The sequence below is a fragment of the Bubalus bubalis genome, chromosome 6 (genome assembly GCF_019923935.1).
Source record: "Bubalus bubalis isolate 160015118507 breed Murrah chromosome 6, NDDB_SH_1, whole genome shotgun sequence".
Classification (NCBI taxonomy): domain Eukaryota; kingdom Metazoa; phylum Chordata; class Mammalia; order Artiodactyla; family Bovidae; genus Bubalus; species Bubalus bubalis.
In genome coordinates this window covers 15,609,916-15,625,794 of record NC_059162.1, presented here as the reverse complement: position 1 = coordinate 15,625,794, position 15,879 = coordinate 15,609,916, and the positions used below count along the sequence as shown (strand labels likewise).

The window sequence follows — 15,879 nt, the reverse complement described above, 5'->3', positions numbered from 1 at the left end:
GTGAGGCCCACCAGGTTCCGTGGCTCTTTAAAGGCCCTAGAATTTCTCACCATATTCTAAGGTTCCGGAGGGCTTTTACCGTGTATGTCTTGGAATTCTTTATCTAGTTGCAAAGGGATAGGTAAGGTCTCTAATCTCCATATTTCACAGCTGAGGAATTAAAAGACACAGCCCTCAGACAAGCTGTGGGTGAGGCAGAGGAGACAGAAGCCAAACCTCTGATCCAAAGACATCCTCGAGGAGCTTTCTGGAATGAGAGAGACTTCCCCATAGCAGACTCATGGCCATTAGACCTCATCAGAATGGAGCAAAAGGGCAAAGGAAACTACCCCACACCAGTGAGTCAGTCACCAGAGACCCCGACCCTTCCCAGTGACTTGAAGCAACTCCTGGCCCCAACTCCTCTCACCCAGTCTCTCCTCCAGGACTCCCGCCCCTTCCCCCACTTTGGGGGCCCGCAGCCTCCACCCCTCTCCTTCAGCGCCCTCCGCTGGCCTAGCCCTTTCTTCTCTCCCTCGTGTCTGCCCCACTTCCCCAGGGTCCCTCGCATCCCGGCCACCCTCATCCAAGTTCCCCCAGCCTCCACCTGTCTGCCGCCCCTAATCCTAATGAACCATGTCCCAGCCAGAAGAGTTGTATGTTGGCCCTGCTGGGCTAAACCATTTGACCCCTCAGCGGTGCAGGGGTTCCTGAACTGGGGGCTGCCCAGATCCTGTAACCAATTCCTATGGCGCCAGCCAGGTGAGTTTCCCGTCAGCGCTTTCCTGCTGGGGGCAGGCACCGGAGGGCTCCTGGCCATAGGTGAGTACAGAGCAGAGGTCAGAGGTGGGGCACACCTTTTGACCTTTGGCTGAACCCTGTATCTTTAGGTCTCTTTCAGCTTCTGGTGAACCCTATGAACATCTATGAAGATCAGAAGATGGTGACGTTATACAGCTTGGTGGGTTAGTGCTGGGCTAAGAGCAGGGATATGGTACAGCTCTGGGTGCCCAGGAAGGAATCTCCTCTTGTTTCTTCTGTTCCCAAGTGTCCCTTGTAATTTCAGCCTCATCTTGGGTTTTGAGGGGAGATCAGAGGGAAAAGGCCCCAGTCCACAGAAGACACAGTCCTTGCCTGCAAGAGTCTCCCCAGTCTGAAGGACTCCCTATTAACCCCTCTGTGTGTGATCAGTCACATCCCACTCTTCACAATCCTTCAGACTGTAGCCTGCCAGGCTTCTCTGTCTGTGGGATTCTCCAGGCAAGAATACTGGAGTGGGTTGCCATTTCCTCCTCCAGAGATTAACCCCCATGATAAACCCCAAAACCATTCATAATCCCCATCTCTCCTGACCTCTCTGATCTTGTTTCCTGCTGCTTCTGATAAATTCAATTCATTCATTCACTCATTCATTTAGCACTAACTGACCACCTGCTGAGGATTCATTCAGCAGTGAACAAGGTTGACAAGCACTCAGCTCACTTTTTAAATTTTAGACCCCTAGAATTTATAATATATATAACATGCATTACATACACATACGTACATTATGGTATATAGTGCATACATGTGTGTCTATATATGTATGTGCAGTGACTGCTATAAATTTATAATGATTTCTTTTTTAATTGACATATAGTTGATGTACAATATTATGTTAATTTCAGGTGTACGATATAGTGATTTGACACTTGCATACATTATAAAATGATCACCACAATAAGTCTAAGAACCATCTTTCCCTGTACAAAGTTCTTACAATATTATTGAACATGTTGCTTTTCATTGAAGTACAGTTAATTTGAAATATTATATTAGTTTCAGGTGTACAACATTTTGATTCCATATCCTTATAGATTATACTCCATTTAAAGTTATTATAAAATATTGGTCATATTTCCTTTTGACCAAATTCCTTGTTATATATCTCTGACTTATTTATTATACAACTGGAGGCTTGTACCTCTTAATTCCTTTTAACTATTCCCCACCACACACCCAGTTTTTTCAGAGTTTACATTCTCTTTCAAGTTTACATTCTAGCGGGAAGAGTTAGACAATAAATGAAGAAATAGACAAGAGCATTTTGGATGGTTCCAAGAGGTATGAAAAACGTAAACCAGGAGGACGTGATAGAAAGGGATTGGGAGCTAGCTGGGGAGTAGTCAGGGAGGGCTTCTGAGAGGTGACGTGAAGGGAGGCCTTGCATCAGGACGTGTTGAGCTACAGGAACAGAACACCCACCTAAAAGTGGTTTAACAATAGAGGAAATTTATCATCTCATTTAACAAGTTTCAAGGTAGAGTAGTTTGGGAATTTGGATAGTTTGGCAGCTCAGTAAACCCACCAAGGACCAAGCTTCCTTTTGACTATTTTCTCTGCCATTTTTGGCCTGTAGATCATTCCTCTTCAGGTCACAAAATGGCTGCAGCAAATCCGGACGCCACGTCCCCACGTGACAATCTCAAAAGACCAGTGCATTCCTTCCTCGTGTCTCCTATAAGAACAAAGAACTTCCTGTAACCCCCCAGCCAACTTCCCCCACACCTCTTTGGTCCGAACTGCAGCATGGATCCTTTCTAACCCTCTCCCAGACAAGGGGCACGGCATCGTCCCCAGCTCACTGAATCAACCGCCTCAATGTGGCTCCAACAGGAAACTACTTTCTCTCTGACCACTGTTTTCCAACATTTCTCCCCACTGATGACCTCTCACACAGACCCTTAGCTTTCTGGTGATTTAAATCTAGAAGATCTAGTCTTGCTTCAGTAATTATGACTATTTTCGGGGCTTAAAAGGTCCAGTCCAGTCCATTCTACGTCAAGATTTCAATCTCACGTAGTTCTCAAACATCTTCCCTTCTGACCACGCCCTTGCCCCGAAGCGCAGGCCTGATCCGTGGAGTGGGGTCCTGCAGCGGACAAGAGGCACAGCCTGCTCACTCACTTTTTTTCTCCACTTCCTTCCCTTTCTGGCTCTTCTGATGTCAGAAAGGGGATTAGAAGAATTAGAGGAAAAGGGACAAAAGTCTGAAGTCATCGATACTGTTAGAATTCCCCCGCCTCTGTGCAGCACTCCCTCACACCCTGGTCGTCTCAGGGGGCCCTGTTCATGGTCTGGCTGGAGGCTCTGTTTGGACCGCGCGGGGCCTGGTTTCCTGCTGAGGGCACTTCTCTTTGACTGACCTTGAACGAAGCTCCCTGTAGTTCCTACAGGCCACCTGCAGACTCTTATTTTTGGATGTCTCCCCCTAAACAGGCAGCCCTCTGAGATGGGACCCCCACAGATGGCTTTGAGGCCTGCTGCCCTCTCTATTTCCCAGGTGGCGCTAGTGGTAAAGAACCCACTTGCCAATGCAGGAGACATAAGAGATGCCGTTTTGATCCCTGGGTTGGGAAGATCCCCTGAAGGAGGGCATGGCAACCCACTCCAGTATTCATGCCTGCAGAATACCATGGACAGAGGAGCCTGGCAGGCTACAGTCCATGGGGTTGCAAAGAGTCTGGATGACGGAGGCGACTTAACATGCCCTCTATATGAATGCTTGTCCCAAAGGAAACGTCCTTGCCCTCTCAAACAGGGAACACAGGACCCCGTGAAGTCGCCCCTCCCCTGTCATGATGAGAAGTACCACGCTCCATGTGCCTGCTTCCCCTGTGCTCCTGGGAGGCCCTGTTGGCCTCCTCCGTGAATGTTCCTCCCTTTCTGTGCTCTGGGGCAGCCCTGGGGTGGCCCTGCCAGTCTCTGCAGCTCAGCGGGTGTCCAGCTGGGAGGGGTCAGCCAGGTTCCCCTTCTTGCAACACCAGCCTCAGAAGGGTGCTCTCGGAGTCTGTCACTTGCCATGGGGAAGTGAACACCCATCCTCCCCTATGTCTGCCTGCTCTAACCACTTCCCTCCACTTCCAGATAATTCCGATTTCTGGCCCTGTCTTTGTCTAGGCTGGTTGGGGTAGAGGGGTGAGACACCACTTTTGCTCTTTGGGGAATGCCCAGATAGCAAACTCCATAAGGCTCTCTTTAGAAGGTAGAGCAGTCCTCAGTCAACAATCACCCTCAGAAAGCAGGGCGACTATTTGTCCACTGTCGTCCTCAGCTTGGCCAAAAGGCCAAGACCACAGAATCATCCCCTTTTCGATGCCCTACTATAGCATGCTTGGGTTAGACGGATCCAGATTTACCCCCAGGGGCCAGGGTAGGGACAGGCCATTGCCCTGGAACAAAACCCAAGTTGTGTTAGCAAGGAAGAAGGGAGAACAAACCATGAGGTGGCAGCTGACGGGGTTTGCAGCAAACCTGTATGGCAAGGTAGAGCCGCCAGGTGAAGACTAGGGGAGGAGAGCTCCTGGCAGGGGAACAGCCAGGGCAAAGACCCGGAGGACGCGCGAGCTCGGCAAGTTCCAGACACAGCAACACGGCCAGTGTGGGCGGACGCGGTGGGCGAAGGGCTGAATAGGATGAGGTCACCTCCGAAGGTGGGAAGGGGCCAGATCACGAGAGTCTGGTGATGGTGTTAGAGGAGTCCGGATTTGATCCCAAGCAGAGATGGGAAGTTATTGCACGGTTTCAGGCAGAGTGGGGACAAGGATCCGATTTTTGTTTTTGTAAGATCACTCTGGCTGCCTCAAGAAAATTGAAATCTAGGTTAGCAAGAGAGGAAGTAAGGGACGAGGCAGCTCCCAGGAGAGACGCTGGGGACTCCGTGAGGCCAGAGCAGATGGAGAGAAGGGTACGGACTAGGGGTCTGCCTTGGCCATCTTTGGGAGAACACTCCATCCACACAGGAATCTTCTGGGCTCCCTGACCAGTCTATGCTACTCCTTTGGCCTGGAATGCCTCACAACGCTTACTCATCGCCCAGGCCCAGCTGTCACCTCGCGCCTTTGTCCAGCCTTCCCAGCCCCACCCCTCCCCGCAGAAACGCCTGCCCCCTCCTGGGCTCCCACAGCTCTCCATAAGCACCTCCCTGTGCACTTGGCGTTGTAGTCATCTGTTTACCCGTCTGTCTCTCTCCCTGGATTATGAGCTTCAAGGAGCTCACTGTCTCGCTGCAGAGACCACAGGGAGACACATGTGAAGCTGCTGAAACACACCAGGAGGTACACGACCGAAGGCTAAAATTAGGGACAGAGCCGTAGGTGCCAGAGCGCAGGGATATCGAGGTGGCTGTGACCTCTCTTCCGACTGCTCTGTTCCAACACCTGTTTCCAGAATTCACCTCATGCTCTCTCTGCCCCCTCAGTACCTAGGGTACCTGTGAGTCCAGCCTGGAAAGGGAAAGTGTTGGCCCCCTTCCCTAACACAAATACACACACTCACATACGCACCAAGTCAATCACTGACCCTGGCTTTTCAATCTCTGGCCTCCTCTCCAAGCCCTTCCAAGGGCAGTACGGTGATGGTTCTAGAAAAGAGCTGTGGGAGGTGGGTGCTCTGCTAAACTTGGTGGGGGAGGCAGCTTCCTTACTCTGCCTCACCACTTCCTGGGCTCTCCTGACAGGCTTGGGGGTTATAGGCTGGGGGACCTCGCCTCACATTCGTTGTGCCAGCCTTCTGCTAATACCCAAGATGCTGGGCAAAGAGGGCAGGCTCTTTGTACTGGGATATGCCTTGGCCGCCATCTATGAGGGTGAGTGTGTGCCCCTGGGTACCAGTTAGTGACACTGAAGCCGTGACTCTGGGCGGGCTATCCATTGAGAGCCAGGCTTGGTGAAGAACAAAGAGTCGGGGGTCTAATCCCAGCTATTCTGACTTGTGTGCCCCCTGAGAGAGTTCCTCTGAGTCTCTGAGCCTCTTTCATTTACAAAAGGAAAAAAAAAAAACAAACCAGGGTTTGAATGAGATGACCTCTCACCAGCTTCTGGGCCCCATCAATGTACAGTTCTAGAAGGTGGTCACCGCCCGCAGAGTGGGAGCTCGGGATGGGCTGGAGAAAGTTAATTGGCTCTAACTCAGGTAAGGGAGGTAATCTACCAGGGCATCTTCCCCCAGGACCAGTGGCCAACCTGCGGCACAACCTCAACGAGGTGATAGCATCGCTCGGCTGCACGGTGGAGCTGCAGATCAACAACACCCGCACAGCTTGGCGTGTCTCCACAGCCCCCCTGCGGGCAGTGTTCAAGGACTTGCTGGTCAGGACCCTACACGGGCAGGGTCTAGGGGTCCCTTTCCCCACAGGGCCTAGATGACCTGAGCTGAGAGCGGGGACCCTGGACTTACAGTTTCACAACAGGGCGAGTGGTACTGGCATTTGGGCAGAACTGTTCCCAAGCATTGCCCTGGTCTCTGGGCACCAAATGGCAGAAGAGCTCCTACCCCCTGGCCCCTGGGGCACATCCCACACACATTCCCAAACACCCAAGTAGGTAGTGCTCTGGGCGGCTGAGCTAGAATGTCAGGAAACTGGGGGCCCTGGACTTGAGGAGTTGGGAAACTTTGAGGGTCAGGGGATGAGGGAATAGGGTACTGGAAGACTGAAGATTGGGGTCTGGAAAAATTGGAAAGTTGAGGAGTTGGGGAGACAAGGACCTCGGGGCTTTGGAGTTGGGACAGTGCAGATGGCACAGTGGCCTGAGTAGTGATGAGGGGTAAAGTCAAGGACCTGGGGAACCTTCCTTGACTAGCAAGGATCTGGAATGGGAGGCCTTGGGAGGAGCTGGGAGCCTGGGAGGTGAGCGGAGTAGCAGCACCTGGGGAGGGGAGAGGGCTCCCAAGGCCTACAAACAGTGGAGAATCTGAGATGAGAGCCTGTCTCCAGGCCTCGGCTCCTTGTACCTGGAGGTAAGAGCCCGAGCCTGGGCTGCTGGGGACAGACAGGCTGTCGGGCACAGAAACTCCAAGTTGCCATGCCTGACCCCTTTCCTGCCTCCAACCCCAGAGCAGTAAAGAGTTGCTGAAAGCTGAGACCCAGAACATCACCAACTCCTTTGAGGAACTAGATGCCCAGGTGAACAGTGAGAGTGGATTCTCACCCAAGGATGCCGAGGGCTCAGAGACAGCCCCGGGTGAGGAGGCCCCCGCTGCCTCAGCCTTCAGACACCACCTCTCTACACAGAAGACGTATGAGCTGAAGACTAAACTGCGCTGCTCCCGTGAGCGGGGCTCCCTGGGCAGGGCAGGGGCCCGGGCGTCAGCTCAGGGTGTGGGGACCTCAGACCCCCGTTGGCCCTTCCTGCAGATGTGGTGAACGAGGCCATGTTCAGCTGCCGCCGCTGGTTTGACCAGAAACATGGAGTGTGTATGCAGCGCATCTGGGTGCCCCTCCTCAACCACCTACTCTGCCTGCCCATGAAGTTCAAGTTCTTCTGCAGCATTGCCAAGGGTGAGCACAGAGGCAGGAGGGTGGGGAGCAACAGGGCTAGGGATCTGAGTCCTGGGGGACCTTGGGAAGGTGTCGGGCAGGAAGGCAGTCAGGAGGGGAGGCTTTGGGCTCTGAGGACACAGCATCCTTAGGGCCCAGCGCCTCCAGCTGACCAGATTTGTGACTCAGGTAAGTTCCTGCTTTGTCTCTTCATCTGAAAGATGGGCCTCATGATAGTACTTATCCCATTAGGGGTCTTGAGGATTTAAGGAGATAATACATGAAAAGCAGCTAACAGAGCCAGCACACAGAGGAACTGCTCTGTTAAGTGTTGCTATCGTAATTAGTGTTTGGTATGGTTATAGACAGGTGAAAAAAATGGGGGAAAGAATTCAAGGGGAGTGAAGAAGGGGAAAACTCAAGGTGGTAGGAAGCCATGGGCAGGGAATTCTCTTTTAGTCCAGTTGTTAAGACTCTAATGGTTAGGACTCCACGCTGTCACTGCCAAGAGCCAAGGTTCAATCCCTGGCCTGGGAACTAAGATTCCATAAGTCGCACCAAAAAATGAAAAGAAAGAAAGTCATGGGCAGAGAGATAAAAAACAGAGGGTCACGGAAAGGGAAGACTGGAGGCCAGGCACAGGGAGGCCCCTGACCTGGCCCCACTGCCCACCAGTGATGGAAGTTTGGTGCCGCAGTCGCATCCCAGTGGAAGGCAACTTTGGGCAGACCTATGACTCCCTCAACCAGTCTATTCATGGCCTGGAGGGGGAATTTTCAGCGACTATTAACCTCAAGGTAAGAGAGGGGCAGTGTGAGGTGGGGGGAGGTAGGGAGTGGGAGGAGGAGGCCACAGGGCACAGGATGCGAGGAAGAGTGGGGCGAGGACGCAGGAGAGCTGGCTGGCGAGGGAGGGGGCGAGGTGGGGAGTGGTGAAGGCGCTGGATGACTGCGGGGGGGTGGGGGGGCAGTGGTGTCCAGCCTGTGGGAAGGGGCAGCCAGGTGTGAGAGGGTGTCAGCTCTCAGAGGTGCAGAGGAGCAAGACGGTGTCAAGGAGGGCAGTGAACAGAAGGCAGAGGCCCCCCTGAAGTTCCTGGGAGGAGGAGAGCACGAGGGAAGCACCCCGGGGGGAGAAGCCACAGCCAGCCTGGGAAGCTGGGTCTGGGCCTCTGAGGCGGCGCCTGTGCCCTCCACCAGGAGGAGAAGCGGGCTGGGGTGCTGGGCCTCAACACGAGCTGGAAACACGTGAGCACCGAGGTGCGGGACTACGTGAGGCGCCAGGAGGCCCAGCTCGAGCGGACCCTGGGGCTGCTGCACGTGCTGCTCTCCTGCACCTTCCTGCTGGTCCTCCACGCGTGAGTCCTCAACCTCTGCTCGGAGCTAGCCTCCCCGCCGGCCGCGCCCTGAGGGAGGGCCCAGGAATGGGGCTGCAGAGCCCTCCTCCGACTGAATCTGAACGCTCTTCGCCTTTGACTTTGCCTTTTTACAAAGCTGGGTTCGTTGTTTACACAAAGTTAAAGGAAATGTGGACATTTTGTCAGAAGAAACGTTACCCCATGTTCCCACCACCTTAAAAGGGCGACCGTCTTCATTTATCTACCTCCTTCCGGCCTTTATCCCAACGCTGACTTCTTTTTTTTTTAACTTTTAGCTTTGACTTTTGATTTTTTTTTTCTTGCCCTTCATATTCCCCTTGGCTCTGACTTTGTGCCATTTTTATCGTCCAATTCTGCTTTCATTTTCTCCCGCCTGCTGTGTTGGCAGCTACTTTCCCTCCATTTGGACCAAAGTCCTCAACCCCACCCAGCCTGGCGTCCAGCTGGACTGCCCTGGGCCTCACTCTGCTTCCCTGCCGACCTCTGGACCCTCTGTTTCCTGTCTCTAGCCCCACGTGCCTGAGATGGGCAGGGGCTGGACAAGGGCGGCCGCAGGGGCTCTTGCTCCTTCTGCCCCTGTCCCTGGGGCCTAGACTGCAAGTGAGTGTTTATGTGTGTGTCCAGAGCCCTGAGGGAGGACAGAGATGAATGAGCCATGGTTCTGCCCTCAAGACGCTCATGGTTGAGGGGAGGTAGAAGAGGCGTCCACAAGACAGAGATGATTCAAAGGCTGTACTATGGACAGATATGGGAGCTGAGAAGTGCCGCTGAAAGGGCCATAACTGAGCTTCAAAAGGCTGCAGATGGGGAGCCACAGCCAAGAAGAGGAAAAGTATTCTCTTGGGTCAGGAATCCAGCATCTGTGGGATGTGGAAGGCAGAGGCTGTGGTTGAGGACCTGGCATAGTCAGAACAGTCTAGAAATCCCTGCAGGAGGGCCCTGAACTGCCCCCCAGTGGCAAGGTTGCAGGCCGTACAGGAGCAGCCTGGAGGCAGGGAGGCCAAGGTGGATCAGAGGTTAGGGAGCCAGGCTGGAACGGAGGTGGGGGTGGGGGGCGTGGCAGGAAGTTGGCCTGAAATGGAGGGAGGTGGGGGAAGGTGCAGAGCCAGCTTGCGGAGGGAAGGAAGGAGGTACAGAGTCAAAAGCCACTTCCAGGCTTTCAACCTGGGTGAGGTCACTCATTGAAGGGGCTGAGCTGGGGAGGGGCGGAGACCCGGCTCCGCAGGCCCAGACCCAGCAGTGGTAGGGCTCCCCACAAGGGGGCGCTCACAGTCTTTCTTTGCACTTACAGACATTTCTATCTGAAAGGCAAAGATTTTTACAGGGTCCCAGAACCAATAGCATTGGAAATCATGTTTCACAGTTTACAGAGCTTATTTAATGTACTTTTACAGTTTTAAACACATTTCCAACAATTAACATTTTTCCTCAGGAAACTGAAGCATTATGTGGGACTTTGGGAGATACACAGGAAAGCTAGGTTTGCGCGTGCACACACGCTCACACAGAAAACATCGCTTTACTCAGGGGTGTATCAGAGGAGAAGGGAAATGATGGTTGAAATGAGTTTTGCTTCAAGTGAGCTCCCAGGAGATGTTTTGAGGGCTCAGCCAAGAGGCAGGGGCATGCGAGGTGGACGTGGGAGTCAGTGCATCGGGCGATTTCTGCATCCTTGAGGGATTTTCCTTGTCTCCCTCCTTTGCTCCTAATGTTTCCTCTGCTTGATATTCTTCCTGAAAGTTCCATGCCTGGGAAACCTTCCCCTACCTCCCAGGCACACACATGCACTTACACAGCCCTCCCTCCCCTCCTCACCTCTGTTATGTCTCAGCAGAATGTGCGTGCGTGTTTTTTTCTGGACTGTGGGGGTGCTGGAGGGCAGGGCAGGGCCTTCTCCTAGGACATAGACGGTGCTTGGTGCATGCTGGGTGGTCAGCTGACTGACCACAGCAGGGAAGCCCATGGTTGGGGGTGGGTAAACCTGGAGGCGATGGAGACACCCTCATCCACAGGTGCTTCTCCTACATGGACAGCTATAACGGGGACATCCGCTTCGACAACATCTATATCAGCACCTACTTCTGTCAGATCGATGAACGCAGGAAGAAGCTAGTGAGTGTGCGCAGCCTTGCCCAGGAGTGCCCTGTGCCGTTCCCTGGGTGCCTTCCTGCTCCAGGAGGGCGGAAGGGAAAGGAGAGGGTGCTCAGTGTTTCTCACCATGGGGACGTTTTTCCCAGGGCAAGCAGACGCTGCTGCCACTCCGCAAAGCCGAGAAGAAAACCGTCATCTTCCCCTGGGACCCCACGATCCAGGCTGAAGAAATGAGAAATGTGGTGAGGATGGCACGGAGGGCAGGACCCCAGATCCTACTAGAGGCAGGGGTGTGAGGGGTGGAGGGCAGAGGGGGCTCAGAGGAGGCCCCACCCTGGACCAGCGGCACTGCCCAGCTCCGCCCCTCCTGCCCCCTGGCCAGTTAAGGGAGCTCGTGGAGACACTGCCCGTGCTGCTGCTGCTGCTGCTGCTCTGTGGCCTGGACTGGGCTCTCTACTCCATCTTCGACACTATCCGCCACCACTCCTTCGTGCAGTACTCCTTCCGCAGTGAGCCCAGCCCCCACTCCAGGCTCCAGGCCCAAGGAGACAACCCCCTGGAGAACTCCCACCCTTGTGCAGCCACCCCACCCCAATTCTTCCAGTTTTTAAAAATTTATTTTATTTGGCTGCGGTAGGTCTTAGTTGTGGCTCATGGGCTTCTCTCTAGTTGTGGCGCATGGCTTCCAGAGCACGGGCTCAGTAGCTGTGGCTCTCAGGCTTAGTTACTTCACGGCGTGTGGGAGCTTAGGTCCCCAACCAGGGATGGAACCCTGCGCTGGAAGGCAGACTCTTAACTGCTGGACCACAAAGGAAGTCCCCTGTTCTGTCATTTCCTTCTGCTTCTCAGCCCCTACCTGCCCACCTTAAGGTCAAATATCAGCCCTGCAACTTGACAGCTGTCACTGGGAGCCTCAGTTTCCACTCCCCTTTGTATCTGTCAAAAGGAGGCATTAGTAATCAGTGAAGGGATGGAAAGTCCTGTGCAGTTGAGAAGTATTGCTATGCCTTGACCTCACCCCTCCACCCAGTCCCCATCCTGCCCTTTACTCCAACTCTCTCCTGACTCCCCTACTCCCCCCACTCACCACGACCCCTATCCTGGCATCAGGCAGTCATAAACTGGAAGTGAAAGTTGGGGGAGACTCCATGCTTGCCCGGCTTCTTCGGAATACCATTGGAGCCCTGAACACCTCCTCTGAGATGGTAGTGGACTCAAACAACATGCGTGAGTGATGCTGAAAGTTTGGATCAGAGGAATTGATGGCTGGGGGCCGGGGAGAGGAGGCAGGCGGGGTGTTTCCAAGACAAAGAGTTAGGGGACTGGGCCTTGGCTATGGTGAAATGGGGGTCGGTGTGTTTGCATTAGAGAATCAGAGTAGGAAACATCAGGTCAAGCTTGAAGGATTGGAGGATGACAGGTTTGGGTCAGAGGAGTCCAGAGGGTCCCCCAAGGTCCCAGCCCTCTCGAGCAATGCCGTTCAGTAGAACTTTCTGCCATGATGGAAAATTTCTACATCTGTGCCATGTTGAACAAATAGCTTCCTGGGCCTAATGGCTACAATACTGACAACACAGCTCTGCAGGGTGAGGGGCAGGCAGGAAGATAACAGGGTAATCAGAGACCTAACCCAAAGCCCATGAACATGGAGAGTTCAGTGCAGAGTTGCGGCCAGCCGGTCCGGGCCATGCCCCTGACAGGCCCGCCTCCTCCCGCAGCCTGCCTGCCCCAGCCCGTGCCCCTGAACACCAGGGCCTATTTGAAAGCAGCTCTACCGAGCGGCCTCCTAGCATGCCTCTGCTTGCTCCAGGCTTTCGGCTACCGGCTCCGGAGGGTCATCGCATCCTTCTACTTCCCCAAGGTGTGCCCCCCAGCCTCCCCACCCTCAGGTGCGCACACACCAGCCTGCACCCAGCCCCCCATCAGCCCCACTTTGGGGGATGTCTTCCTCTGTGCTGTCTCCTTGGCCCCAGCGAGAGAAGAAGCGGATCTTGTTCCTCTACAACGATCTCTTGAGGAAGAGAGCAGCCTTCACCCAGCTGAGGAGGGCTACCATCGTGAGGCGGGCAAGACAGCAGAGGGCTCCTGTAAGTCCAGACCTGTGCCTCTGGGTCTAAGAACCAGAGTGGGGGGGCATCTCCCCTTAGTCCATCCAGCCTCTACCAAGGTCCCAAGTCTACTGACGCTCAGTGAGTTCTGATGGGATGCATGCAAAGGTCTTGGTCATCCAGTGGCTGGGGGGGCATCTCCCCTTAGTCCATCCAGCCCCTACCAAGGTCCCAAGTCTACTGATGCTCAGTGAGTTCTGATGGGATGCATGCAAAGGCCTTGGTCATCCAGTGCCTGGAGGTCAAGGCTGTGTCCATATCTGCACCCAGTATTCAGCCAGCCTGAGATCCTAAGTGGACCACAGGGCTGTGATGTGCTTAGTCGCTCAGCCGTGTCCGACTCTTTGCAACTCCATGGACTGTAGCCTGCCAGGCTGCTCTATACATGGAATTCTCGAGGCAAGAATACTGGAATGGGTTGCCATGCCCTCCTCCAGGGGATCTTCCCAACCCAGGGATCAAACCCAGGTCTCCTGCATTGCAGGAGGATTCTTTACTATCTGAGCCACCAGGAAAGCCCATGAATGCTGGAATGGGTAACCTATCCCTTCTCCAGGGAATTTTCCTGACCCAGGAATTGAACTGGGGTCTCCTGCATTGCAGGTGGATTCTTTACCAACTGAGCCACCTGGACCATAGGGAAGCAGGCAAAAAGGAGGAATCAGATATAGTTGGGTCAAAGAAAAGCAAGACGGGTTCATCAGAAACAAGGGGCCCAAGGCAAAGCCACAGGTTCTTCTGAGAGGACTTCAGAATAGAAGCTCAGTGCAGTTCCAGCAGAGGGGTGGGGGGTGTGTGGTGGGTGTGAGGAGGTGCCATAGGTGAGGGGACTCAGGTGGGCTGGGGATCAGGGAGGCCTCATAAAGAGGGATGTGGTATACAGAAAGGCCACACTGTCCGCAGAACCAGGCTCCAGTCCACACGCCCTCAGTGAGCTTTGTAACCTTGGCCATGGTCTTCACTGGACCTTAGTTTTTCCCTCTGCAGAATGGGGAGGTTGGACAAATCTATGAGGCCTGCTCACTAGAGATCAGTAATAGCGTGGTGGTTGGCTATGAGGCTCTGGTGCCAGAGAGCTTGTTTTTTTTAATATAAAGATATCATTTTTTAAAAAAGATATTTACTTGTCTGGCTGTGCCTGGTCTTAGTTGAGGCATGCAGCGTCTTTAGTTGCGGAATGTGAACTCTTAGTTGCAGCAGGTGGGATCTAGTTCCCTGACCAGGGGTGGAACCCAGGCCTCCTGCATTTGGAGTCTTAGCCACTGGACCACCAGGGAAATCCCTAGAGAGTCTAGGTTTGAATCCTTGCCCCTCCCCTTATCACTGCGACAACTGTGTGATCTTGACCACTGACTTAAATGCTGAGCCTTGGTTTTTCCCTTCTGTAAAATGGACTTAACTACTCTATCTGTTTGTAGTAAGGATTAAATGAGTTCACAGTGCAGGCGCATAGCAAATTCTATATATGTGTTAGTTGTCATTGTGTGAAAATGATCACCTCTCCAAGCCATCAGTTTTTTCAGCTGAAAAGAGATCGGTCTTACATAGTTATTGTTTGAATTGAATTAATTCACTTACAGTTTCTTGGTACGGGGCCCAATATCATTTAAAAACACAAGGAGCAGCCACTCTTACTTAATCAGCCCTAAAAAAGCTCATAAAAGTGAGAGACCATGTTTGCTTAAATTTTCCCTCCAGCTCCTAGACCTCCCCAACTCCCATGACATGCAGTAGGGGCTGGATGAATGTCTGAGGAACATACTGATACTATGGGAGGAGGTGAGCTCCATGTCCTTCTAGTCCATTGTCTTGATCCAGATCTCCTGAGAAACTCACTCAAAATGAACATAATATGATTCCATGACCAGATCATGGAGTTAACTGGATTTTGATGGGCAGATATGCAAGGATTCAGAGTCCAAAGGAAATGCCAACCAAGTGCCAGGGCTTGAAGTCTAAGGAGAAACTGGCACAGAACATGTAAAGTTCAGGGAGAGGTAAGTTGGAGCAGAGGCTAGAAAGGGACCAGATTGTGGAAGGCTCAGAAGGCCAAGGCCAGGAGTCCTGCCTTTGCTTGGCAGGCAGTGGGGCCCCTGGAGTTTCTTGAGCACAGAGTGACCTGATAAGGTGGCCTGAGAATTCCTGGAAAACGTGTGGAGAGAGGCTGGGAGACAGAAGGAGCATAATGAGCCAGACTTGTGATTTGAAATCAGGGTACCTGGATCCAGACAGGTTTTACTGTTCAGTCTGTGCCTTTGGGAAAGTCATTGAACATTTATGAGATTCAGCTTTCTCATCTGTAAAGTAGGAGAACACAGTAGTGATAGTCTTATTTGCCCTACTCACTTCTCAGCCTCACGGTGAGAATCAAATAAGACGATTTACGATTTACGGGAGAGTACATGTGATGATGGTTGTTGCTATTACCGGCTGCATCTTCTCACTCTCCACCACGAAGTGAGGGGGGCTCTCCAGGACCGACTTCCATAGAACCCTTGCCCTCCAGGGCTCTTCTTTGCCAAATCCAGCTTCCTCCAACATATGGGCATAGTCAGGTTTTGAGACTTCAGATAAGAAGCGCTTCTCCAAAAAGAAGCGCTGTTCTGCAGCTCCCCATCTTTCTCGCCTGCTCCCCAACCGGCTCTAAACCCTCCTTGTCTCTCAACAGCGCCGCCATCTGGTTGACATCCTGTACCGCCGCTGCCCGCTCTTGCGCCCCTTGCTGCGCCGCCGATGCGTGGTGTGCCAAGCACCCGAGACGCCCGAGTCCTACGTGTGCCCTACACCGAACTGCGAGGCAGTGTACTGCCGCTCGTGCTGGAATGACATGCGGCAGCGGTGCCCGGTCTGCACACCCCGCGAGGAGCTCTCCTCCTCCGCCTACAGCGACAGCAACGATGATGCTACCTACGCGGAGTGAAGGGGCGTCTTGCTCGCTCTCCCATCCGCTCCTTCCTGTTTAATAAAATGCTTCATACACTCCTGCTGCCCGCGCTTCGCAGGCGTCCGGTACCGGCGGGTGAGCTGGG

The 15,879-nt window shown here is 53.4% G+C and overlaps 1 protein-coding gene across 1 annotated transcript; it reads left to right on the top strand.

Moving 5' to 3' along the window:
• The first annotated feature begins 124 nt into the window (after positions 1 to 124).
• Positions 125 to 15,828, top strand: DCST1 (DC-STAMP domain containing 1). Its single transcript, XM_045166028.1, has 16 exons — positions 125 to 338; positions 676 to 801; positions 870 to 944; positions 5,477 to 5,605; positions 5,968 to 6,107; positions 6,854 to 7,067; positions 7,154 to 7,297; positions 7,952 to 8,073; positions 8,473 to 8,630; positions 10,664 to 10,763; positions 10,889 to 10,984; positions 11,125 to 11,251; positions 11,853 to 11,969; positions 12,461 to 12,603; positions 12,716 to 12,829; positions 15,519 to 15,828. The coding sequence occupies exons 1-16, from the start codon at positions 281 to 283 to the stop codon at positions 15,768 to 15,770; spliced, it is 2,115 nt and encodes a 704-aa protein (XP_045021963.1). The 5' UTR covers positions 125 to 280; the 3' UTR covers positions 15,771 to 15,828.
• Positions 15,829 to 15,879: the final 51 nt, after the last annotated feature.